General features: G+C 32.2%; 4 protein-coding genes across 10 annotated transcripts; 2 read left to right on the plus strand and 2 right to left on the minus strand.

The window, feature by feature from the left end:
* Window positions 1–10,425: 10,425 nt before the first annotated feature.
* Window positions 10,426–17,094, plus strand: LPXA (bacterial transferase hexapeptide repeat-containing protein). 6 transcript variants are annotated; one of them, XM_085701089.1, is made up of 3 exons: window positions 10,426–10,952; window positions 11,734–11,781; window positions 15,842–17,094. In XM_085701089.1, the coding sequence occupies exon 3, from the start codon at window positions 15,873–15,875 to the stop codon at window positions 16,869–16,871; it is 999 nt and encodes a 332-aa protein (XP_085557215.1). In that variant the 5' UTR covers window positions 10,426–10,952; window positions 11,734–11,781; window positions 15,842–15,872; the 3' UTR covers window positions 16,872–17,094. The 6 variants fall into 6 exon arrangements, with proteins under 6 accessions (XP_085557215.1, XP_085557212.1, XP_085557213.1 ...); XM_085701086.1 differs by having other exon boundaries at window positions 10,427–10,952; window positions 15,802–17,094; XM_085701087.1 differs by lacking the exon at window positions 11,734–11,781 and having other exon boundaries at window positions 10,427–10,952; window positions 15,802–17,094.
* On the minus strand, window positions 11,814–15,483 carry LOC146928935 (zinc finger protein ZAT4-like). The gene has a single exon (XM_085701092.1). It carries the CDS (start codon window positions 14,746–14,748, stop codon window positions 13,987–13,989), a length of 762 nt encoding a protein of 253 aa, XP_085557218.1. The 5' UTR covers window positions 14,749–15,483; the 3' UTR covers window positions 11,814–13,986.
* A 2,279-nt stretch (window positions 17,095–19,373) lies between the features above and the next one.
* LOC146928936 (uncharacterized) lies at window positions 19,374–22,083 on the plus strand (the record flags this gene model as incomplete). The annotated part of the gene is made up of 2 exons (XM_085707170.1): window positions 19,374–19,616; window positions 21,354–22,083. Coding segments are annotated over 2 exons (741 nt in total), but the record flags the coding sequence as incomplete, so codon positions are not given.
* An 830-nt stretch (window positions 22,084–22,913) lies between these two features.
* On the minus strand, window positions 22,914–24,894 carry LOC146928937 (ATP sulfurylase 2-like). 2 transcript variants are annotated; one of them, XM_085701093.1, is made up of 3 exons: window positions 24,450–24,894; window positions 23,665–23,925; window positions 22,914–23,158 (listed from the first exon to the last, which is right to left on the minus strand). In XM_085701093.1, the coding sequence occupies exons 1-3, from the start codon at window positions 24,576–24,578 to the stop codon at window positions 23,054–23,056; spliced, it is 495 nt and encodes a 164-aa protein (XP_085557219.1). In that variant the 5' UTR covers window positions 24,579–24,894; the 3' UTR covers window positions 22,914–23,053. The 2 variants fall into 2 exon arrangements, with proteins under 2 accessions (XP_085557219.1, XP_085557220.1); XM_085701094.1 differs by having other exon boundaries at window positions 22,914–23,241; window positions 24,450–24,892.
* Between the last annotated feature and the right edge of the window lie 775 nt (window positions 24,895–25,669).

Raw genomic sequence — 25,669 nt, forward strand, 5'->3', positions numbered from 1 at the left:
ATAAATTCTCTAACTCCTTCAAATAACCCAAAAAATTACCATTAGCTCTATTTCTAATATTACCATGGACAAAACACGCTACTTTTTTCTCGTATCATTTGTCTCATGTTCAAAAAAAAAAGCTACTTTTCTTTCTCTCACTTAATGAAACATGGGAAGTGGGAACATAATAAATCTTCATCCATGAAACCATGATCAACCCACCTTTTCTACAATATTGTGCCTACGTGTGATCTTACTTTAATATGTCACCATATCACAAACACAAAGAGTCTTACACTTAAGGAAGATATGTTGATGTGTCCATTTTGACTTAAAGTCCCACATTAGATGCAAAAGTAAATGTTACTCCCTCCGTTTCAAAATGAGTGTCGCTTTAGCCAAAAAAAATTGTTTCAAAATGAGTGTCGCTTTCAGTTTCCAATGCAATAATAACTTTTTCTTTTCAATTGTACCCTCCAATTAATACTCTGCACACTACTTCCAAAACATTACTTTTTAAACTAACCAATAGTTAATAAGGATTATTTGGTAAAATAACCATTCTCTTTCTTTTAATCATTGCATTTCTTAATATGTGTGTAAACACCTAAAACGACACTCATTTTGAAACGGAGGGAGTAAGAAACATATAAGTGAGATGCTCGATATACCTCATACACTAAGATTTTGGATGATGGTGTGCTGTCAATTGTATGGTCAACCTTAACCTAATGTGATGATCCAACTCATTGTAGTCACCATCAGAACTCTGGACCTTTTTTTTTGTTACTGAACTCTGAACATTATGGAACATTCACTTCCATGCTATTTTTTTTATTCAACCTCCCTTATTTCAAATTCCTTCACTTTTGGTCTTTTGTAGAATCTAACAATGGAAAAATGCATGTGTTCCACTGAGTTGACAAAACATTACTTATTAAAAAAATTAAATTGATGTTGCGATTCTTTAATTGAGTCTAATTTGTCGTAAAATAATTACTCCAAAACTCCTAATTCTTCAACAATCCCGCAAAATTACCAGCAACTCACATTATTCCATATACTCTCATGGTAAAAGCACACACTCAATTTTTTCCATATCATTTCCCTCATGTTAAAATTCCTTTTTTATTCATTTTCTCTATACTCATGAAATAAATGAATATAACCATCTCTTCTTGAAACCCCCATCAACCAACCTTTTCTACCATGTTGTGTCTCAATATTACTTTATTTGGTTATGTCACCAGATTACAAATGTAGAAAGTCTCACATTTAGGAGAGAGAAGTTAATTTGTTGTATGTGAGTTAAAGTTTCATATTGGATGCAATAGTAGGTGGTCAAAAAAAATATAAGTGGGATGACACAAATAATTAATGCCTTAAAATTTTGGATGAGGATGTGGTGTTAGTTTCACTTTTATGGGTGCTTTTACCCAAATGTGATTATCCACCTCAGTTTAGGCTCCCCCTGGAAGTCACAACATTACGATGAACTGTTTTGTTAGTTTTAGATGTCATTTGTTTAATTTTTTATCATGTTAAAATTTTAGTTTTTGAATGTCATTTGGTTGGACGCAATTTTTTTAGTCAACCTTTATTATTTTAAATTACTTCACTTTTGGTCTTCGGTGTGATCTGAAAATGGAAAAATGTAGATGTGTTATGCTAAGTTGGCAAAATACATGCTTATTAGACATTTCAGGTGAAGATGTGGTGTCAATCTCACTTGTGTCATTGCTCTTACCATAATATGATGTTCCGACTCAATGTAGGTTTCCTTCGTAGTCCCAACATTATGACGAACTAATTTATTGGTGTTTTGATTTCATTTGTTATTCTTTTTTAGAGTTAATTAAGTAAATGGTCCATATAAATATCCAGAATTTCATTTTAAGTCCATGCAAAAATAAATCGCACTTTTTTGTTATTGTAAAAAAAATCGTCAGCAGATTTAGTCTTTGTCAAGTTTTTTTATCAGCATTCTTAGTCCCTGTAAAATTTTCAGTCCGTGTTTTTGGTCCCTAAAAATGCCAAATAAAAATGTTACAACGATTAAAATAATGCAATTTTTTTTCAAGAAACTAAAAAAAATCTTTATATTTATAGGAAACATTTACTTAAGTAACCGTTTTTTTGGGTAAAACTTCATTTGTGGATGTCAATCGCTTTCATTCTATTCTTCTATTCAACCTCTATTTTTTCAAACTCCTTCACATATGGTCTATGATGGGGTGTGACAATGGAAAATGCACATGTGTTATGATGAGTTTACAAAATACATATTTATTACAAATTTTAAAATGACACAACGTTTTTTTAATTAAGTCTAATTTTTTGGTAATAATTACCCAAAAATTTTCAACTCTTTCAACAAAACCACATAATTACCGCTAATTCAATCTATTTTATGTACTCTCACGGATAAAACACACAGTACATATTTTTCACCTTAATTTTTCTCTCATGTTATTTTTTTTTTCTCTTGATATTTGTTTTATTTTTCTTTCTAGTTTCCTTTCTCTATTCTAGTAGATGAAAGGAATATAAACCTTCCTTCATGAAATCACCATCATTCAACTTGTTTGAACATGTTGTGTCTAATTTTGACCTTGTTTGACTACGTAACATAATTATGGACGTAGATAGATGCACAATTGATTAGGATATGTTAATGTGTCAAATGTGAGTTAACGTTATACATTGGATGGAAGAGTAGATTTTCAGCAACATATAAGTAAGATGACCAAAATACCTAATGTCATAAGGTTTCATGTGAAGTTGTGGTGTCAGTCTCATTTGTATGGTTGCTATTGACCTAATACGATCATCCAACCCAGTAAAAAATCACTTGGAAATCCCAACATTATGATAATTTATTTTGTTAGTTTTCGGTTGTCAATTGTTTATTTTTTATTATCTTAAAATTTAGTTATTAGATGTTATTCTCTTTCATGCTATATTTTTTTATTCAACCTCAACTACTTCAAATTCCTTCACTTTTATTCTTTGGTGAAATTTGACAAAGGAAATAAGCATACGTGTGTTGTTGAATTGACAAAATAAATGCTTATTAGAAATTTTAAAATAATGTTGCGTTTTTTTAGTTAGTATAATTTTTTGGTTAAATATCTACTCAAAAATCTCCAACTCCTTAATCAAACCAGTAAAATTATAGGCAATTCACTCTTTTCCTTACACACTCATAGAAAAGCACACACTCCTTATTTTCCTTATCATTTCTCTCATGTTCAAATTATTTTTTTATCTTCTCTCCTTTTCTAATTTATTTCATAACTTCTCATGAAAGAAAGGAACATAAACTCCATTAAATCACCACCAACCCACCTTCTTTACCATGATATGTCTTCATCTAATTTTATTTCGCTTTGTTACCAAATCACATAAGGGAAGAGTCTCACACTTAGAGGGAAAGATGTTAATATGTCTTATATGAGTTAAACTTTCAGATTGGATGCAAGAGAATATAGTGACAAACATATAAGTGAGATGATCCATAAATCCAATGCCTTTAGGATTTGAATGAAGATGTGATGTTAATCTCGCTTGAGTAGTTTCTCTTAGTCTAATGTGATTATGCAACTCAGTTTACGCTCCCGCGAAATTCGTTACATTATGATGAACTGTTTTCTTCCTTTTTGGATTTCATTTGCTTAATCATTTGTTTCCCATGGAAGAAAGGGAAAAACCATTTGCATGAAACCGCCATCAACCTACCTTTTTTAGCATTCGTGCATCCGTCTAACATTATATTGTTATGTCTCTATGTCAGGGTCGCAAAGAGTCTCACAGTTAAGGGAGAGATGTTGATATATCAAATGTGAGTTAAAGTTCCACATTGGATGCAAAAGTAGATTTTAAACAACATATAAGTGAGATGACCAAAATACCTGATGACTTACGGTGTGTTTGTTTCAAGGTTTGTAATATGATTCCCGGGAATGTGACATTTGAAATGCAACATTCTCATGTTTGTTTCAAGTTTTGAAAATTTGTTCCCAGGAATGTTATTTGCACATAATTTCTTCTATTGTTATTCCCATGCTTAAAGGATGAGAATCTAACATTCTCATGAGAATAGAACTCAGCTTGCCATAACTTCCCACTACCACTCACATTTAATTTATTTTCATTTTTATCTTTTTAACTAAATAATTTCTAAAACATTTCCATGAAATCTAAATTTTTAACAAACACATGAGTTGGAATGCTATTCCTAGAAATATCATTCCTATGAATATCATTTCAAGGAATGTAATTTCTTACCTTGAAACAAACACGCTTAGATTTTGGTTCATTATGCGGTGTCATTTTTTTAACTCCTTAAAAAAAACCATAAAATTACCAACAACTTTCGGACAATATGTTTGACCGAGCAATCCCAATTAGCATGAATGATTAAACCAACACATTCTTTCAGTAAAAAAAAATCAAGATTAGAGATGGTTTAAGTATAAGGGATATTTCATTTTGGCTTAAATATGATTTTCGTCCCTGTAATATAGGCGCATTTTGATTTTCGTCCCTGTCAAAAAAAAAGTTTGAATTACGTCCCTGTAAAAATTTTTTTGTTTGAAAATGGTCCCTGGGCCCACTGTTCAGCTGAGTTGGCAAGGGTTTGGCCACGTGGCAGTTGCTGACTGTGCAACTTTTGCCACGTGGCGTGCCACATAATTAAAAAGTAAAAAATAAAAATAAAATTCTGAAAATAATTTATTTAAATTTAAAAAAATCTGAAAATAAATTTAAAAATCATAAAAAATCTAAAAATAAAAAAAAAAATTCCAAAAAATCCCAAAATAAATTTAAAAATCATAAAAAATTTTGAAAAAAATCTGAAAATTATAAAAAATTTCCGAAAAATCTGAAAATAAATTTAAAAATCATAAAAAAAATTCGAAAAATAGATTTTTTAATTTGAAAATTATATATTAAATTTTTTACGAAAAACATAATTTCAGAAAAATATAATATATATTCTGAAATTAATATATTATATTCAGTTTTTTTGAAAAAATTTCAGAATATATATATTAATTACAGAAAAAAATCAGAAAATATATTTCATAATTTCCGAAAAAATTTATTTTAATATTTTAGAAAAAAAATTTATTTTAATATTTCGGAAAAAAATTATAATTTTTAAATTTTTTTTTGAAAATTTAAAAAAATTTCGAAAATTTATAATTTATTTTTTTCGGAATTTTTAATTTTTAAAAAATTAATTCTTAGCTACAACATTCTTCGAAAATTTTCACATTTTTTTAAATTTTTCGGAATTTTTTTTCACATTCTTCGAAAATTAATTTTCGAAATTTTCAAAAATTTAAAAATCTGAAAAATCCCGAAAATTTTCAATTTTTTTTAAAAAATTATAAATTTTCGAAATTAAAAATTATAAATTTTAAAATTTTTGAAATCTTTTTATGATTTTTAAATTTATTTTCAGATTTTTCGGAAATTTTATATGATTTTTAAATTTATTTTCAGATTTTTTGGAAAATTTTTATAATTTTCAGATTTTTTCGGAAATTTTTTATGATTTTTAAATTTATTTTCAGAATTTTTTCGGTAATTTTTTATGACTTTTAAAATTATTTTCATATTTTTTAATTTTAAAAACAATTTTCAGAATTTTTAAAATATTTTTTAAAATTTAATATTATGTGGCACGCCACGTCAGTGCCACGTGGCAAAAGTTGCACAGTCAGCAACTGCCACGTGGCGAATGCCATGCCACATCAGCGCTACAGTGGGCCCAGGGACCATTTTCAAACAAAAAAATTTTTACAGGGACGTAATTCAAACTTTTTTTTTACAGGGACGAAAATCAAAACACGCTTATATTACAGGGACGAAATTCATATTTAAGCCTTTCATTTTTCATGATTAATTTGAAATAAAAATTCATTTTCAAGTTCACGGCAATTTTCCAACTTAAGGGTTTAACCTAGCAGTAGAAGGACAAACTTTGAATTTCGAGATTCAGAGTTTCGAGCTCAGTTAGTATCCTTGGAGATAGGTAAATATATTTTTGAGTGCTCTTTTATCTCTAAGACTATCCACAATGGTGGGTATTTCATCTATTTAGCACCATACTAAATAAGCACCAAATTATGGAGCAAATAAATATGATGCTTGTAGAGAAGGGTGGCTATGGAAGCACCCTCTCTCTCTTCACTTTTTTGAGGCCCTACCTAAATAAATTGTATAAAAAAATTGTTGAAATTTAACGATTTAGAGTTATTGGTGGGACTAATTTGGTCATTTTTTTGTGAGGTGCTCGGTTGGCGAGATTGAGTGCTTATTCAGTTTTAATATTTAAAAATTGTAAAATTGATGATGTGTATATATATGATCCACTTAAGCACCTAAAATAGGTGCTCCATGTGGATGGTCTAAGGTCTTTCCTACATTGGACAAAATGAACACTCTCTCACCATAAATGTTATACCCCAAGAATCATTATGGTGCAATGATCATTAGTGATATCTCGTATACAATTTTTTTTTTAAATTAGCCGTAAATGTATTAAATAGTTTTTTTTTGTATTAAAACACATTTGCGTGCATTTGTTATTAAAAGACATGACATAATTTAAAAAAAAATCAAGATAAACATTGTTGAAAATTTGTAAAATTGGATTTGAAAAATCACTGAATTATAGCTAAAATTTAATTTTGGATATCATTCAATTCTCCTTTTATATTGTGTTTGTTATTGTTATTTCTTTTAAAAAAAGTTCATTTAGAATACGCCCAATATTGTTATATGCTTTGAATGATCCATCCTGGACATTATTGATATTGCGTATATTGAAAAATAATAAGCATCATCAATGTCATGTATTGTAAAAAAATAAGCCTTAATCATCGTTGGTAAATTAAATACTCTTATAAAATAGAGATAACATTTTAGGATAATTCATCAAAATATGATTTTTGTTTCTATTATAAACTTTTTCATATTTACTGTGTACATAAAAGAAAACATTGGTGCATTAAACAACAATTTCAAATTCTGACTCTTTGCACAACATTTTCGGTTACCATACTTGGATTTCAATTTTGTTTGTTTTTTTCCTATCATAAACTCCATCATACCTTGTGTGTACATGAGAAAAATCATTAAATGAACCTTTTCACTAATAGGATGCCAAGTGTACTTTTAAAAAAAAATAGTGCAAATATATATAATAGAGATGAGCATTTGATACTAACTTAGTTGGGATCGAGCCACTCTTTTTAGAGAAATTCTAATATGCTCACGGGACCAAATAAATATTGTTTGGTCACACACACATAAAAAAATATTTTTTAATAATAAGGAGGAAATTGATAATAAAAATGATTGAATATTTTGAGGAGAATCTTTTTATGTGTGTGTCCAAACATTATTGATTTGGTCTTGTGACCATGGAAGAATACCTCATCTTTTTATGTCATTTTTCTCTTGCCTTATAAAAAAATCAATGACAATTTTTTGTCGAGTGTTTTTTTATTTATCACTGATAAATATTTAACCAATTGTTTTATGTATCAGTGGAAAATATTTATCTTGTATTTTTTCTATATTTATCAATGAAAACTATTTGTCTTGTGTTTTTTTGGCTTCAGTAACAAACATTTGCCTTGTGTTCTTTTTATGCATAAATGATAAATATTTATCTGTTACATGTTTTAAATATTACTAGGGACAAATACTTGTTTTCCATTTTTGTGTATCAATGACAAATATGTGTCATATAATCTATACTATATATAAAGAAAACAACTCCTTTAAGCTCTTTTAGGTTGGCTTTTTATCTTTTCAAAAATGTCCTCAATTTTCAATACAAATAACACATGGAACATATAGATAAAAATAAATTTAAATATTAAAAAAATGTAACAAACACGATATGAATATATATATATATATATATATATATATATATATATTTCTGGTTTTTTTTCCTTTATCATTTAAAAAGTGTAACAAACTAAAGAGTATATTTATATTTACTTTTTCATTATCTCAATTATACCCTTAAACAACTTTTTCTATAATAAATATTGTATTTAGATTATATTTTTTGTTATATTGTTGGTATCATTTAAATATATAATCATGGTTAGTTTTGTTTGTTATGACTTGAAAGCAACAAACATTTGTATTTTTAGTTTTAATCAAAATCAAAATTTCATAAAAAAACACCGTTCATAATTTTCAAACGTTAGCGTAATAAAAAGAGCGGAAAGACGGGCACGTGAAGTAAATGAATAAAGAACTTAAACTCAAATAATCCAACAAACAAAATAGAGGTTCATCTTAGAACCCTACCCTAATCGGGTTTAGTTACTCATGGTAATTAAATAAAAATTACAAAAGAAGTAAAACATACCCTAGAGACTTAGAGTGAGGAGATAGACTCCTCCCTTGAAGCTCATAAAGTTTGCCTTCCTCTTGAACCGCTTTATTTTGAATGAAAAAATATGAATGAGAGGAGTTGTATTTATAGGCAAAGTTTCCACCTGGGTTTAGGCCTAAAAACTAGGCTTTTCCACTTAAAAGTGTCAAAAGACAGTTATTTCTCGAAGTCAACAGCCCCGGGGGCATGGGTTACACATCTGGGGCGCATAAGTCCTTTTTCAGCATGTCTGGGGCGCATTAGTGTTATTTTGCATGTCTGGGGCGCATGACTCATGCCCAGGTGGCACATCAGTGCATTTTCTTTGTCCTTTGGGTGTTTTCTTCCATATAACTTATCTTGGAAGTTGGAACAGAGTTTCTCCTTCTTGTAATGTCTTCAGATGCTTCTTGAATCTTTATTCATTGACTTCCCAAATCTTCTCAAATATTCAAGATGCTTTGCTTTGCCTGTTTGCATGATTTCTTCTTCAATTACATAAAAAAACACTCTATAATTGCTATGTTTTAGGAAAACTAAAATTACATGACTCAAAATGAAATTATTACAAAATGTCCCGAACACCATAGGCAGTTGCTCTAAAACTCTTCTATCTTGGATAAAAACTAAATAAAAATGACTGAAAAATATGTTGAAGATAATGTAAGATGACCTGTCATCAGATATCGCAGGTTAGAGAATAGAATAGAATAAATATCTTGTTATTTGTGAGACATTGAGATGTATAGAGTACGATATGTGAATGTATAATTGAAATAAGTGGTGTATATTATCAATTAAGGAAATGCATTAGAGGACTAACTAATGAAACTCAATCCCAACACATCTTGTCAACTGATAATCTCATCTCTCTTATAATATGTCACTCAAACTACCAATCATCTATTTATAATCATAAATTTTAACATTCAAAATAGCGGAACATTTCATGTACCAATTCTTTGTGGATTGATAATTTTAAATCTTTCATACCGCAAAATACACTCATCAAGAACATGCCTTCTCACCTTACCATTTTGCCTACATACACCTCCTGAACTCACGCGCCAAGAAGTTAAATAGTGCATGAGCCCTATTCGTGTCATCCACTTTATGGTCAGCATCCTCCAGAAATTTGATTTCTCCTCGTGCCACCTCTCGAAAAAGGCAGACAACAAGTTGTGGTTGATTAATGAATATTCATTATAAGAAAGGTCATCTATCCCACTGAATCTTATGGCATTTCTTAACCACTCTTCATTTGAAGTATCCAACTTCATGATCTTTTTTTTTCTTTTGCTAATGCATTTTAAAGTTAGACAGAATTGTAAAAACAATAAAACGATAAATTAAAATAAATAATAAAACATATGCAATAAAAAATGGAACAGATAACCAAAAAGAAAGAATTATTTAACATAAAAAATATTTGGAAGAAAAAATAATAAAGTATATACAATAAACTAAAAAACAATCGGATTTATTTCTGAACAAATAATTAAAAAATAATAATTTCAAACCATACACAAATAAGTTGGACGATTCATAAATCTTCCTCACATGCATCTAGCCACATGGTGTGAATACATGGCAAGGATTGATGTGTCCTCCGATCCACCAGGATATGACTCCTGAGGTTGTTTTGGCGCCTCATGTTGCTTAGCCTCCCTCAGATGGGGATCATGTACTGAATGTTCTAGCTCAAGATCAAGCTCGAGGACATGCTCAAACTTTGGCATCTGAGATGTTCCAACTCTGTCACGTTTGGACTTTCTTATACACTTCTACCTAGTTGAGGAAGTCATGCTTTTCTTCTTGCCTTTAACACGATCAAGGTGTGCCTCCATATTTGAAATAAATGAAAATACATAAACAAATCAATATGTTGAATAACATTATGAGATAATTCAAAATTCAATGAACAAACATTTAATATTCTAAAATTCGAAAAATCGATATCTAGAAAGAAAAAAATATCAAATAAACCAACAAAAATTCGACCAAATATAAACAAACATTTTGTTTTCCCGTGGGAAGTCTAAAAAATGATGGGTTCAAGCAACTTGACTTAAAATATGACACAATATTTCAAAATTAAAATTTTAGGAGGTTTGAGAGTATTTTTGGTCAAAAAAACATAACTGAAGAAATTAGAGAAAGAAGCACCCCGACCACCACCAAATTTTTTTGACCAAAAAAAAAAAAAGGAATTAGAGAAAGAAGGAACATGGGCAAGTCTTATATATTTGCATGGTTTAGATTCTATAACCCGAAACTAGTTTTAAAGTTTGAGATGAGATTATAGAATCCGAACACCAGCAAAAAAGGAAACAAAGGTGGATGCACGAGTAGTGAAGGGTGTGATAAGAAATTTTCGTAGGGGTATACTTAACAAATTTAATATACAAAGCCCAATCCACTTACTCTTTTGAAGAGGCCGCGCGAGGATGGAATTTCAGCGTGATTTACGGCCGCCATAGCCACCGGCGTCGCACCAGAGCAGAGCTCCACTCCGCCGTCCGCACCGCCATAGAGAACTGTTGATTTACCTGATTCATTGGTAACTCTCTCTCTCTTTTCAAGCTACTATTATTATTCACATCATATCTCTTCAATTTGATGTGCTTTTCGAACTGCATATCCCTTACATCACTCAATGTTCTTAAGATAGGTTTCATAAACACTGGAATCACCACTTTTTAGAGAAAATATTATAAATAATTTATACAGAAATGGAAAGCAAACAGGCAACACGTTACACAGCTAATTCTTGATGGATGGTAAAAACAATTATCTTAAATATAACATCGTATGAGACACAACATTGCTATGCATTCCAGTGTTGTTAAATAACGGCGCTATAGCATAGCGAAGTATGAACAGATAGTTATTGTTCTCCTATATGCTATTAGATTGTGTAGTAAGGAGAGTAGATCAGATGAAGATGAAGGATAGTCAAATCACTGGAGGGAGAGGAAGAAGACCTAGAAAAACTAAACTATTATAAAAGATTTGGAAATTAATGAATTGGACCGAATTATGGCGTAATTTGATCCATGTATCCGAACTCCCTTAGTGGGAAAAGGCTTGGTTGTGGTAGTATCTTTGTTCTTCTATACACAATTTAGTACAAAGCGTTGTCATATAATGGCTATATTACCTGTAGTGTAGTGAAATTTGAACAAACAACTATTTTCTGCGATTGATCACACTAATGCATTCTAATAATGTTTAATATTATATAAGTAAATACACATACATGTACTACATGAAGCTGAATCTATTATGTTATGGCAATTAATTGCATATGAACATTTTGCAACTGAAGGTCTCTATTTCAGGGATTGATATCATATCATATATCAAAGTAAACTTATACTTTGCAAAAGGTGAATATTTATTTGATTCATGTCTTCTATCGTGCTATGAGTGTGTTTAGTCTGTGTATATTAACTTGTCATGTAATAATATTTTAACAATTGCTTTGATTGCGTAACCCTAGGGTAGGAGACTGATAAAATTGTTCTATATTTGTTGTGGATTTCTTTTTGCTCGCTTGGTAATTGACATGTTGCTAACGTATGCGTTAAATAGATATTAACTGAAAGTTCCTGAGCTTCATAAAAGGTGGAACAAAAGAGAGCATAGCGAAATATGCAGTTCCATTCTGCTATGTCTGTATGCCATATGTTTCTAGTATCTATATTCTTCAATTTAGGTAGTGTGCAATGTTGTAAAATAACGGTCATAGCGGCACTATACTGCTATAGCGTAACAGATTTTTAACAACCGGTATTGTTCCGTGATATGCGATTTAGTAGAAAGTGTCGTCAACTATGAAGCATGGATACGGACACGGACACTGACACTGACACGTCGACACCGCTAATAATTTGAGAAAATCACAAAATTCAGTGTAATCGTATGTGTCGGTGTCGGACACGATACGTGTCCGACACCAGGACATGCCTATTCCGAGGAGTATCCGTGCTTCATAGGTCGTCAAATAGTGGTTATCACAGCAGCAACGCTGTAGCGGAATTTGAACAGTTATTTCCATGATTGACAACATTATTTGTATGTTTAAGAACCAATAGGACATGCACAAAGACACAACCCCCCACCACCACACACACACATTTGCTGTTCCTCCATTCAGCCTTCTCAACCGTTTGGGTTTTGCTTTTATCTCCATTTTATTATTCGAACTAGTTGCCATCTGTACAGTTTTGTTCTCTTTTTTGCCCATTCGAGGGTGCCACACCATGCACAATCCCAAATCCCTGTTTTTTTTTTTTTTTTTTTTTTGGAATGAAAGAGAGCCAAAGCCCATCCCAAATCCCTGTTTTGTTAGTTTTGGAATCATAGCGGTATATCTGAACTTATTTCTTTAACATTCAACCTTTTTGCCAGTGATGGCTTCAAACAAACTATCAGAAGAACTCAAATATCAAATTTTGAAAAAGGGATAATTCATCAAAGCGCAATTTCTCTCCTAGAAAACCACCATCTGCATAGCTGCTTTGCACTGAACCTTGCCTATGGTTCAACTCAGAATTAAACAAAAGTTTTCTTCCTCATTTCAAAGAGATTTGATGTTTTTGTATCAAAACAGTAAGTAAACAGACAACACGTGTAATTATGTCGAAGCTTTTACAAGTATATAATAACAAAGAAACTTTATTTAGTTTTGCAAGTTATATATGTGTTACTCCATTATATAAAATAGGAGTCCATTAGTCTAAACCATAGTGTGGGGATTAATATTTCATAAGCAGTGTTGTCTTTGGCCGAAGGCCAAAAAGCCGCCATATAAACATAAAAGTATAAACACACCATTGAGGTCTATGGCGCTACATGGTGTGCATCCTTTCACAAATTGCCTATAATGGATGTCGAAAAATCCGCCACTCCATTCTCTATGGAGGTGTCATGGCTTTCATTTAACAACACTTTTCATCAGTACATGCCTTGTGAGAATGAGTGTTCTAATGTCCCATTAGAGAAGCCACTCATCCTTGCCTTTGTACATTTTTACCGACATTCAAAAACAGAGTAGTTGTTGAAGATTACACGTGCAAACAAGAAACTATGATTATTTTTGGTCTTTATGGAGATAGGGAAAAATTGTTAGGCTAAACAACATCAGTGTTGTAGCGGAATTTGAAGTTTGAACAAATCACTATTGTTCTGTGATATGCTATTTAGTACCAAATGCTGTCAAATGGTCACTATAGCGGCACTATAGCACTGTTGCATAGCGTAATTTTGAACAAACCACTATTTCCCACTATCTGCAATTGATAACACTAAATAACATGAATTAACAAACAAAGAAGCAATAACACTTAAACGATAATCAAAACAAAGATCTATCTTACATAAATATACACCCAAAATGTCAAGTTGTAAAAACTTAAAATGTTTGAAAGCATATATAATATATAATTCTTAGCATTCAGAGCTGAACACAGTTAATAACTGTGTACAGAATCACAAATGAAATCTATAAATTTTTATCTCCACAATTGCTTTGAGACATAAAATATCATCAATAGGGACTTAAAAATTAAATACGGGAGTTGCTAGCCTCTTCATTTAGGATCTGGAAAATTGAGATCCACTGACACACTTCGAAATTCATTAGCACTTGAAAAGTGTACCCTCTTGTGTCCACCGAGTGCTTGAGCAGTCTTGAACTCTCTGTTGCAATATGGGCATTGAAAAGGTTTCTGATCTTCACCATCGCTGTCACTTTTGCAGTATGCTTTGTGCCCACAAAGAGCTTGATAAGATCGGAACATTTTTCCGCACCTCTGGCACTTGAAGCTGGCTTGAGTGTGAGCTTGAATAATCGAGTCATCTCTACTGTCTTCAATGTCTTTTTCCTTCATTTTGTTAGTTTCCTTTATATTTTGTTTCTTGATCTCTTCCCTTTTTTGTGCATCTTTGTAAAACCCCCATAACATCATAACATCTGGATCTATTGGCAGATCTTTTGTATCAGCCACCACATTAAGTTTGCGGTGGCATTTGGATCTTTTGCGGGTTGGGGTTTTCGGGTAAGACACAGATTCGTTTTCTCTGTTTGAGTCTGCAGAGAAAGCAGAGAAGTTGCGTTTCATAGATCGGAAGTTCTGTGTTTGTTGTTCTTCAGGATGGAAAGTCAGTGAGGAAGCAGTTTGATTTGGATGCTGGGTTAAATCGGCTGAATTATCTTGAGCTTGAGTGTTAGTCTCAAGCTTTGGGGGAATCGGCAATTTGACCAAGTGAGATCTCATGTGGCCTCCAATGGCTTTCCAACTGGCGAACCATTTCCCACAAATCCTACAGGGTTTTCCGATGCTCCTCTCCATTGTTGCAAAAAAAAAAAAAACTTTAAAATCAAAATACTTCCTCACTTTGTTGTGAATATTTGTTCAGTTCAATTTTTTTATAGGTTGCAAGCCTTTCTTATATGGAGGGGAAAATCTACTTTGTGTGTCCAATAGGTTCCCTAATGGAGATTAGTTGATGCTAAACAGCGGTGGATACTTCGTACCTATAACATGGTTATATATAAAACAAAAAATTGAAAAAGCTTTCCTTATACAAAAGGAACAATGTCAGAAAACGCCATAATAAATGTAGGAAATGATGGCGTGCTACCACCTTATTCAGCATTTGAGTTTTTTCGCTCGACTCTAAATCTTTAACTTAATGATTTTGCATTTATTATACAAGGAAGTATAATGAAATTTATTTAAGATCCCGATTTTGCATTTATTTTATTTTTTCCGAAAGTATAAAATTAATAAAATACGAAAAAGTTAGATAGCGATGCTGCATTCTTTTTATTGCCATTCGGCAAGTTACTAAGAAAAAGAAACAAATTTTCTGAGGAAAACAATGGCTATTTCATTTCAATATATTTGACCTACTTTTCTTTTTCTCTTTTTTAATTCTGCTTAAAATATAACACTTATTCATTGTTTTACTTGATAAGAATTTGTGTTTGTTAAGTTCCAGGCATGTGTACTAAACATTAAATTTAATGATAAAGAGCTTCATATTTGAAGAACAAAATGAAAGATAAACAGTATTTGATATATTGTAAACCAGAAGTTTATTGTATTTATCTCAGATTATGCATGTTTATATTTTACCATTGATTCCACGATGAATATTTCTAAAATAGGTATAGTTTTGGTAAAGTTGTCTGAAGAGAATCTCTTTCATTATGTGGCCTCCATTTTTGTCCATGTAAACTTGTACGTATTTTTTAGCATGCAATCCAAACAGTATGCATTTTATGTCTTTGATCATGTCTTAAAAAAAAAATTGGTGGAAATGATCGTGTTTTAGTTATTGACGTGTGTCTCCCTTACTCTTTTTGCCCTCTCATTATGCACCACTTCATGTGTTAACAGATTTCTTAAGCTAGTCATTTAAAAAATAAACATTGTGCAGCCGGTGAAGCGAAAGCCATAGCGAACCAAGCATGTTGATTAAACTTGGCACGCGAAGCTCCTTGTCCTCATCTCTCCGAATAATCCAGCCACGCTTCTTCTCTTATGTTGCGGATGAGGAAAAGGTTTACGCTTCCAAGTCTATTATTCACCCTAGTGCCATTGTTCACCCCAATGCTGTTCTCGGTGAGGGAGTTTCCATTGGACCTTTTTGCTCTATCAGTTCCTCTGCAAAGCTGGGGAATGGTTGTCAACTTTATCCAGGAAGCCATATTTTTGGAAATACCGAGTTAGGGGACAATTGCATGTTGATGACTGGTGCTGTTGTCGGTGATGATTATCCTGGATGTACTGTCATTGGAAGCAATAACATAATAGGATATCATGCTGTGATAGGTGTCAAATGTCAAGATTTGAAATACAAGCCAGAGGATGAGAGCTTCCTGGAAATTGGACATAATAATGATATTAGGGAACATACTTCAATCCACCGATCTTCAAAATCAACTGATACAACAGTTGTTGGTGATGGAAATTTAATTATGGGAGCTTGTCATATTGCCCATGATTGTAAGATTGGCAACAACAATATTTTTGCTAATAACACTCTTCTTGCTGGACATGTTGAGGTGGAAGACTATGTTCACACTGCTGGTGCGACTGTTATTCACCAATTCTGTCACCTTGGCTCGTTCTCTTTTCTCGGTGGTGGTTCTGTGGTTTCACAAGATGTCCCAAAGTACATGATGGTAGCCGGGGATAGAGCCGAGCTTCGTGGTCTAAATTTAGTAGGCCTTACTCGACGTGGATTCAGCATTGAAGAGATCAGGAACCTCAAAACAGCTTATCGAAAGATATTCATGTGTACCGATAGAACAATAGGGTCTTTTGAAGAAAGGATTGCACAAGTGGAGCAGCATGAAGGATTGATTCACATTCCTGCTGTGCGTGCTATGTTGCAGTCTATTCGCGACTCTTTTGCTGAAGATCGTCGTGGAATATGCAAGTATAGATGCTGGAATGGCTCTTGAAGCATGCTGCTAGGGGCATTTCACTTATTATTTTGCTGATATATCATACAGTTTTAAGCTCAAGTGAGAGTTTGTTGCATTCATTAAACACTTGAGGATGAGAGTGAATTAATTCGTTACATATCTCTTAATTTTTGTACAGGTAGGTAGGTACTCAATAGTACTGATTTGTATCCTGTTCTCAAAAATTGAACTGATAAAAAATAAAGATAATCTTAAGCTAGTATCCTGATTTCCATTTTGATGTATGCTTTTGCTTTGAGTCAATTGTTTTATGAATTGTGTCAAGATTCATAAGTGTGGTATGTTGAGCTCTATAACTGGATTATTTAGGGAGTAAACCACCAAATTGATCTCTGTATTTGTAAGTCATTCTCAAATTAGTCCCTGACTCTATTAACATTTCAAATAGTCTGTCTTTGTCAAAAGTTTCTCAATTAAGTAATTGAGAAACTTTTGACAAAAACAGGGACTAGTTTGAAATATTAATAGAATCGGGGACTAATTTGAGAGTGACTTACAAAGACAGAGACCAATTTGGTGGTTTGATAACGAAAAATTAATAACGAAAAATCATTATTGATTATCACAATTTTTCTAATAATTCCCCTGCGATTTGTTCATATGAGAGTTTGTACTTTGTATGTACATAACCTGTGCCTTTGAATTGGATTTGACAAAATACTAACTAAATTGGGTAAACTTTTAAGTTTGAACTCATCCCTAAAGTGTGTTTCATAAATTAAAAAACTATGGACTATTTGTCTTCCCTTTTTTTTTTTTTTGAATGATTGACATTCAAACATCCAGAATTCATTTATTTGGGAATCTGAGATGTGATTGATTGGCTGAACTATTTTGATAAAATATATTCTTGCTAGCAAGGGCTATAATAAAGGATATTATAAAAATCAAAAAACAAAAAAATTTAACAAAGTATATAAATATCATATACCACTAACGTCTGATGTAAGTGGTATAAAATAAAATAAAATTTAGAACATATCCTTCCTTCTAAAAATAAATATTACACCATGAGAAATTAAAAAAATTGTTCACTAACTAAATAAAGTAAAGAAATAATAAAGAGAAACACAGAGATAAGAGATCCCTCCTTCTCCTGGTTGGGTAGTTGTAGAGTTAGAAGACCCAAATAATTGATTAATTTGATACTTGAGTTCTTTATTAGGAGTAAACAAACCGTAATGTCTCCTGTTTCAGCAGGTCCTTTTTGATTTTCATATAACATGGCAAGTAAATAAGTTTCTAATGCTTGATTAGGCCTATTAAGAGTCCCACTAGAAACATGTTTAATTAAATTCTCATAGTAGATTTGTGCATTTTCAACTGATGCAGCAACATCACCATGAGAAGGCCATCCACTTTCTTCTCTCAAAAAAAAAAAAAGGCCATCCACTTTCTGATATGACTACTTCCAAATTAGCACCTCCAACTTTCTCAAAAGCTGCATAAAGTGATCCTAATGATGCATCAAATAAATTTTGGTACTCGTAATTTCCATCCCTCACCTGTTTATTATGGATTAAAATAAAAGTGATTTTGACATCAAATAATTTAAAGATTATATTTTAGAGATTTTATGAAAAATCAGAATTTATTTTGCGTTTGATTACCGTAATAAAAATCACTTTTTTTAACAAATAATCTAGTTTGTTTGGATAGAACTATATAAAAGAGATTTTTTTGCTATAAAATTAGTTCAATCTTTTAAACAATATTTTCTCTCTCCTCTAAAAAAAATCTATTTTTTGAGAAGCTGCTCTTAACAGCTTCTCATTTGAAGCTGTTTTTAGATTCTGATTTTTTTAAAAAGTTGTAACAAACGGATGCAAAACTCTTAAAATTGATTTTTTTTTTTTAAAATAAGTGATTTTTTTTCTTAAAAAAGCTATAACAAACGGGCTCTAAATTATTTGATGTCAAAATCACTTTTATTTTAATCCGTAACAAACGGGCTCATTATTATGTAGTGGTGTCATGTAAGCACGTGATTATGCTAAAGAATCAAAACAAATACATAAATTAAATTACATAAAAACTAAATTTCGCTTGTTTGTTATGGGAGAAACATATTTTAAAGGATAAAAATCAAAGAATGAGTTCTCTTATTTTTCAAGGTCGTAAATAGCACTTTCCTATTTAGAGAAACAAAAACAATAGAATAAATTTTTACATGACCAAAAATCAAAAGATGCTCACCATCACAATATTTATCGAATAAATTTTACATGGGTGTGGTTATGGTGCATAAGCAATCCTTATGCACCATACATAAGTCTTGCATAAGTCCAGCCCATTAACCAACTCAATTGCTTCCTACACACCCCCCCAAAGAAAACCCAACCCGGAAACAAACAAAACCACCGGAAATAATGTGATGCAATTGCGACGTCGTTCATTCACCTGTGTTCATTCATTCATCATCATCATCATCTAACCATCGGAAACAACCGTCGTTCACCACCGTCATTCATCATCTAACCACCGGAAACAAACTTCCATCACCGTTGTTCACCACCTCCAATTGCGACGTGCTCCGACGTGCTGCCAAACTTCCAAACGCGCTCCGACGTGCTGCCCTTTGCTCGCCGCTCCGACGTAGTTTATCCGGCTAGGTCACAGCGTGATTGCGACGTGATTTCACCGGCGAGGTTGCATGAATTTCACCCTTGCTCGCGCTCCGACGTGATTTCTCCGGCGACATTCGTACTGCATTTTGAAGAGGTAATCATGTATATAATTTTTGTTGTATTTAGGTTTTGATTCAAATTTCGGATTTGTTAATGGTTTTCTGTTCTTAGGATCAATTTAGGGATTCAATTGTTGATATTAGGATCAATTTAGCTTCAGTTGTAGCAATTAATAAGGATCAATTTAGCTTCAGTTGTAGTTTCAATTTATGATATGTAATGGTTTTTTGTTCTTAATAGTGTTTGTTGCTGTTTTCAATGAAATTATTATTAGTACATGGAAATTGTTAGTGAAACCATAAGTATGATTTAATGGTTTTGATAGTCTTTTTTGCTTTTGCTTTGATTGGTACATGGAGAAAGTTATTGAGTTACTATTTTGTCTTTTTTGCTTTGATTTGAGTAGTATTGAATACACAAATGATGAAACGTATTAGCAGCTTTAAGTAGTGTTGAATGGACATTAGCATGTATTAGAAAATCTTTTTGTTTTGAGTTTACATGCCAAAATTTTCTATATGCAAACACTGAATTCAATTTTGTAATAGATTAAGGAATAATTCATGTATTCCTAGGTTGTAAATCAGTATGGAATCACAAAACGTTAACTGTTGGTGGCTGGGATCTAGTTAGAGAAACTTGCAGTGGTGCTGTTCAGAACAAAGGATGCAAATTACCCTCCGTGTCAGTATCCATAGCTGGTACTGGACAGTCTTCTCTTCGTGGCCATATGAATGCATATGAGATTTATCCTTTTCGAGTTCTTTTTCAAGATGACAATGTGTTTTGTTTTAGAACTTATTTTGTTTGGTTTTATTGGTTCGTGTTTCCCAGCTGAGCTGATATTGTTGGTCAAAATCTATGACCGATGGTTCTTGTAGTTCTCTTTTATCTCTGCATTCCATAAAACTTAAATTGATGGACTCAATATAAAATTGCATCATATGTGTTTGTGCGCGAGACAAAAACATTACTTTATGTGCATGACTTGGGATGAATTTTGTCTACTTAGTGTTGTTTCTATTTATATTCTGATTAATCTTTGTTGTTGGGTTATTATGTTTTTGGCGACATTATTCATGATTATTGGGATCTCTCAGTTATTGCTATTTTTGTATGCCAGTGGTGATGTTTAAGTATGTTGCTGATCTAAGTCGGTGCAATCTTGTTCATATTATTATAGTTTGTTCGAGTCACTTTGAAGGTGTGACATGAAAATCCATTGGAAGTAATTTGAAGGACCTAAAGGGAGTTGAAGATGTAAATGAAACTTTTGTCTTTCATGAACATAGATTAATCTTGGAGCAATTATAGCAAGCCTTTTGACAATATTTAAGTGAAATTTTGAACTGTTTGAGCTGACAATATTAATATGAATGGCACATAATATTTCAGTAATGAAACTATGGATAATTAATATTTGTTAAATTTTACATCTAGAAATAGGAAGCATTAGTTTCATGCTATAGTTTAGTAGAATAGTTTAGTAAACCTATAGTTTTTTTGATGTATTTATGAAAAAATTGTAAACCTATAGTTTAGTAGAATAGTGTGAAATTTGCTTAATGTTGATCATGTTACATTACTACAAAATATTATGCTTGAAGAATGTACCACATTTGTAGAAAGTCACTTGCATGTGTCAAATATTTCATCATCATCACCGTACATCATTAAAATTATACCAAAACCATTTTTTTGTGGAAATGGTTTCTGTGAGTTGTAATCCAAAACCATTAGATGTACTTAATGGTTTTCTGTGATCATGCAGGTGGAAAAAACCAGGGACCTAGGGCCATTGCCATCATTCAGTATTGGACTGACACAATCGGAGGAGGAGCAAAGGAATGTCACTGCTTCATCATCCGGTGGTGATAAAAATAAGGAGCGGGAATCAGACGAGGCTAAGGGAAAAGAAAAGAAGCCGTACATAAAGAAGAATGAAAAAAAGAAACAACAGAATGAAGCACAAGATTCTGATGAAGGAAAATCGGATGATGAAAATGCAAAGCAAAGACTAAGGCACAAGATGAGTATACCTAAAGTATATGAGCTTATGCATTCAGTACATGGCAAAAGAAGAAAAGAGGAGATAATTGAGCTTTTGAATGACAGTGGCTTTGGAGGAATGTTGCATATCTGCAACTGTGCATTATGGTTTGTCAGTGTGATTCTGTTTTGCAGATGGTGTGTTGGGAGCAAGTTTTCACTGTGTTTCCAATTCTGTTGCAACGGTTTCATTTTCCGGGGTCGAATGTTTATGGTGTAGCGATTCTAGGGATCTTTACCTGATTGAGAATTTTGTGCTGTTAAACTGCAATGATTGATTTTAATGTTTTTTTTGGAGTTTTAATGTTGTTTTTGGAGTTTGTATAAAGATGTTGATGAATTTCTAGATTTGTATCAAGTTTATGGAGTTTTAATGTTTCTTTTGGAGTTTGTATAAAGATGTTGATGAATTTCTGAATTTGTATCAAGTTTATGATGAAAGTGACACTATATATCCGGAGTAGTTTCTTTTTATATGTTTCATAGTATAATGTTCATTTTATTTTATTTTTTGTCCAAGAATGTTCAATTTAATTTAATTTTATTAAACTTAGGGGTATGGAATACTAAAACCATAAGTATGGTTTAATGGTTTTGATAGTGGACTACGTGAAACCAATATAATTGTGTAATGGTTTTAAATGAAATTATTATTGGTACATGATTTTAAATAATGATTAAGATGTTATGCACTGAAATTATTATTGAAACCATACGTATGGTTTAATGGTTTTGATAGTTTTCAACGTGAAACCAAAATAATTGTCTAATGGTTTTGTAATAAAAAAAAAATTGTGATAAACATTTAAATCATTATTAAGTAACCACTTAATAGTACACACTTATAACCTAATGTGAATTAATCAATAAGTAACCACTTTTTTGTAAAGCCTCGTCATCTCTCTTTTATTTCTTACGTTGTAAAACGAATTTCTGACTTTGTCTAAATATAATTGCGCTTTAATGATTTTAATAGACTTGTATGTGAAAGTAAAATAATTGTCAAATGCTAAATAAAATAAAAGAATAGTGAAAATTATTATTGACAAATGATTTTAAATAAAAACTATTACTGAAACCATAAGTGTGGTTTAATGGTTTTGATAGTGTTCTACACGAAACCAAACTAATTGTCTAATGGTTTTGTAACAACCTATAATCATCAATACATAACAATAAAATCTAAACTTATAACATAAAAACAATCAATCAGTGACCACTTTTTTTTTAAAGCTTCATCATCTCTCTTTTGTTTCTTCCGATTTATAAGGAACTTCTGCCTTTCTCTAGCTTTTTCATAATCACTTTTAAGTCGCTTCTTTGACTTAATTGGATTTGGTCTTTCTTTGAACTTTGGTGGAGAGGACTTCACACCAGCAGATGGTTCACCGACAACAGCTACTTTTGAAGACTTAGACGGTGTCACGGAAGATGGGTCTTTACGTACACCTTTAGAAAGAAGCAACTCCTCTTCTGTTTTCCCAGCTTCAAGAACACCGTGTAGAAAAACTTCAGATGCCTCAGGATCTGCACAAAAACGTGTAGAAAGCTTTAGCACGGCTAGGGTCGAAAAATGCCATCTTGTTTACCTTAGTGTCATAAGCTGCCACCTGTAATATAAAATGGCAAACAAGGTAAGTCATTAAAATAAAACTGCCAACTTATCAGCAAAATTTTAGGTAGCAAGCATATTGAACTTAAAAAAAGTAACTTTGTATACTAAAGAACAAGGAAATTATGCCATTTGTCATCCCCAACAATAAGATATATGGTGTATTCAATGAAATTTTGTACAAAAAAATGGACAGCATTGTGAAGGGGTGTTCACAGTTCAGCTTTTATCGATTTTGAGGCAGCAATTCATCTGATCCGAAGATTATAATAGCATGTGATTTGGTTCGGATTGCTTTCTAAAAAAAATCTGATTCGTTGAAGTGCTGTTTGACTTGGATCTGTTTATACGGTTTTTACTAAAGAAAGTATCATTGAAAGAACATATGTTAAGCTTCATGTGCAAAAGCAATACTACTTACCCTGAATGGCAAAATGTTAAGCTTCTCGAGACCAGGAGCCATGCTACGCACCTTTTTTCCATGATCAGGGTCATACAAGTCCCGTTTCTCAGTTGGATGACCCATACCAGTGGGATCGCGACCAACAATATAGAAGTTGGCACCTGCATTTATCCGTGACTTTGCATGCCATTGTACTTCAGTTGGCCCTGCATAATACATAGGCGATGGAAATATAGAAACAATGGTTGTCTCTAGATCAAGAACTCCATCTTCTAGGACCTATGAACAAGAAAAAGAATTTCACAGTTAGATATAAAACCAATGCTTTAAAAAAATTAACCGTACAACAAACAAGAAAGATCTATAGGTCATGGTTAAACTGCTTTATACCAGGTCAAAACCGCAATCTAACTTCTCGAATAATCAGTAGACAGTTCTTGGTCACGATTCAACATGTCGAAACTCACTGGATAAAAGAATTACAAATGAACGGATAACTGAAATTGAACTGCAATTCAACCACTTCCAAGGTCAATTTTTTAAACATTGATTATTATAGGCACATGCACATTATTTTAACCAGTGTTGTCAATCGTGGATTGAGGAAAATAGCACGTTTATTCAAATTCTGCTACGCAACAATTCTACAGCGCCGCTAAAGCTGCTATTTGACAACATTTTGAATTAAATAGAGAATCTCAGAGCAATAGCGATGTGTTCAAAAACCGCTACTCTATAGCACAAGTATTAAACAAAATTGATTCTTACTCGACGCTATATGAGAAAAAAATGATGGAAATTACCTTGCTATGTTGCTCCATCCTGACATCTAACGGAACATCGTCAACCTTTGTGAAACCTCTAAGAGGATGAAGCAATAAAATTGGATTTTTGTAACCCATGTCTAATAGACGTTGACGAGTATCGTTCATTAACAAGGCATGACCATTATGGACCGGATTTCTTAACTGAAAGGCAAAAATTGCATCAGCTTTACGCCTATCGAATTCTTCACAAAGTTGTTTGGGAGAGAGCCTGTAGTTATCAAGACCATCATTGTATTTGATAGGTTTTAGCACTTCCAAATCTCCTCCAATAAGCCAATTTCCAGCTGGAGCAATGACCTCCTCAACGTAAGGCAATCCTGGAGCAGTTGTTCCCCAGGTTCTAGCTATTCTTTCTTCTTTGTTATGCTTGTAGATTTCAATGCTGCAAAGAAGTGAAATTAATGATCATTGGTTAATGAAAAGTGAAAACTCAAAGACACCATGACAGGAGTTTACTTAAATAGCCATAGCCATTGTAATTCAAAAATCCAGCATGTTAAAAAATGAACAAGATGGTTCAACCAATTAAACCATGAACTGAGATTGTCTCCGGTTCAGTTATTTGGGAGGTTCAACGGTTTCATCCTAGTTTGAGTAGTTTAAAGAAATTGAACTATGACTCGGAGGTCTTGTCAGTTTGATGTCCGGTTCGATTTCTAAAACATTGCAAAATCTAATTTAAAACACAATGATTTCATGAGTTCAAGTTAAAGCAACATATAAGATTGAAAATCGTAGGCATGTAAACAAGCAAGTGAGATGTGTGAAAAAATAAATCATATAATATATGATGAGTCGTTGTAGTTTATTGAAACTCTCACTATATCTTCAACTCAGTGTATGTTTGGATTGACGATAAGTTAGGCAAAATCATGGTGTCCCACCCTGATTTCAATGGGGAGTGACATTGAGAACTGTCAGCATGAATCATTGAAGAACGTTCAACACTCAATTGTCCACTCTCACCATGAATCGGTGATGAAGTTTCAACACTCAGTTGTCCACTCTCAGATGAAGTTGATATCAAATTCATTGAAAATAGCAACAAACACTGTTAAGAACAAACAACCATTAGATATCATAAATTGAACCTACAACTGAAGCAAACTTGAAGCTAATTGCTACAACCAAATCACTAAATTTCAATAACTAAATTGATACTAAGAACAAATCCGATATTTGAATTAATATGCCAA

Source organism: Medicago sativa, chromosome 4, assembly GCF_051527215.1.
Source record: "Medicago sativa cultivar Bolivia chromosome 4, Bolivia_mono, whole genome shotgun sequence".
NCBI lineage: Eukaryota > Viridiplantae > Streptophyta > Magnoliopsida > Fabales > Fabaceae > Medicago > Medicago sativa.

What these genes read in the sequence shown, in the direction of transcription:
- LOC146928935 (XM_085701092.1), bottom strand. Translation starts at nt 14,748, where the DNA reads ATGGAGAGGAGCATCGGAAAACCCTGTAGGATTTGTGGGAAATGGTTC.
- LPXA (XM_085701089.1), top strand. Translation starts at nt 15,873, where the DNA reads ATGTTGATTAAACTTGGCACGCGAAGCTCCTTGTCCTCATCTCTCCGA.
- LOC146928937 (XM_085701093.1), bottom strand. Translation starts at nt 24,578, where the DNA reads ATGAACGATACTCGTCAACGTCTATTAGACATGGGTTACAAAAATCCA. An exon ending in GGATGGAGCAACATAGCAAG is followed by an intron (nt 23,926 to 24,449) that starts GTAATTTCCATC and finishes TCTTGTTCATAG; the next exon opens with GTCCTAGAAGATGGAGTTCT. An exon ending in TTAACATTTTGCCATTCAGG is followed by an intron (nt 23,159 to 23,664) that starts GTAAGTAGTATT and finishes GTTTTTGTGCAG; the next exon opens with ATCCTGAGGCATCTGAAGTT.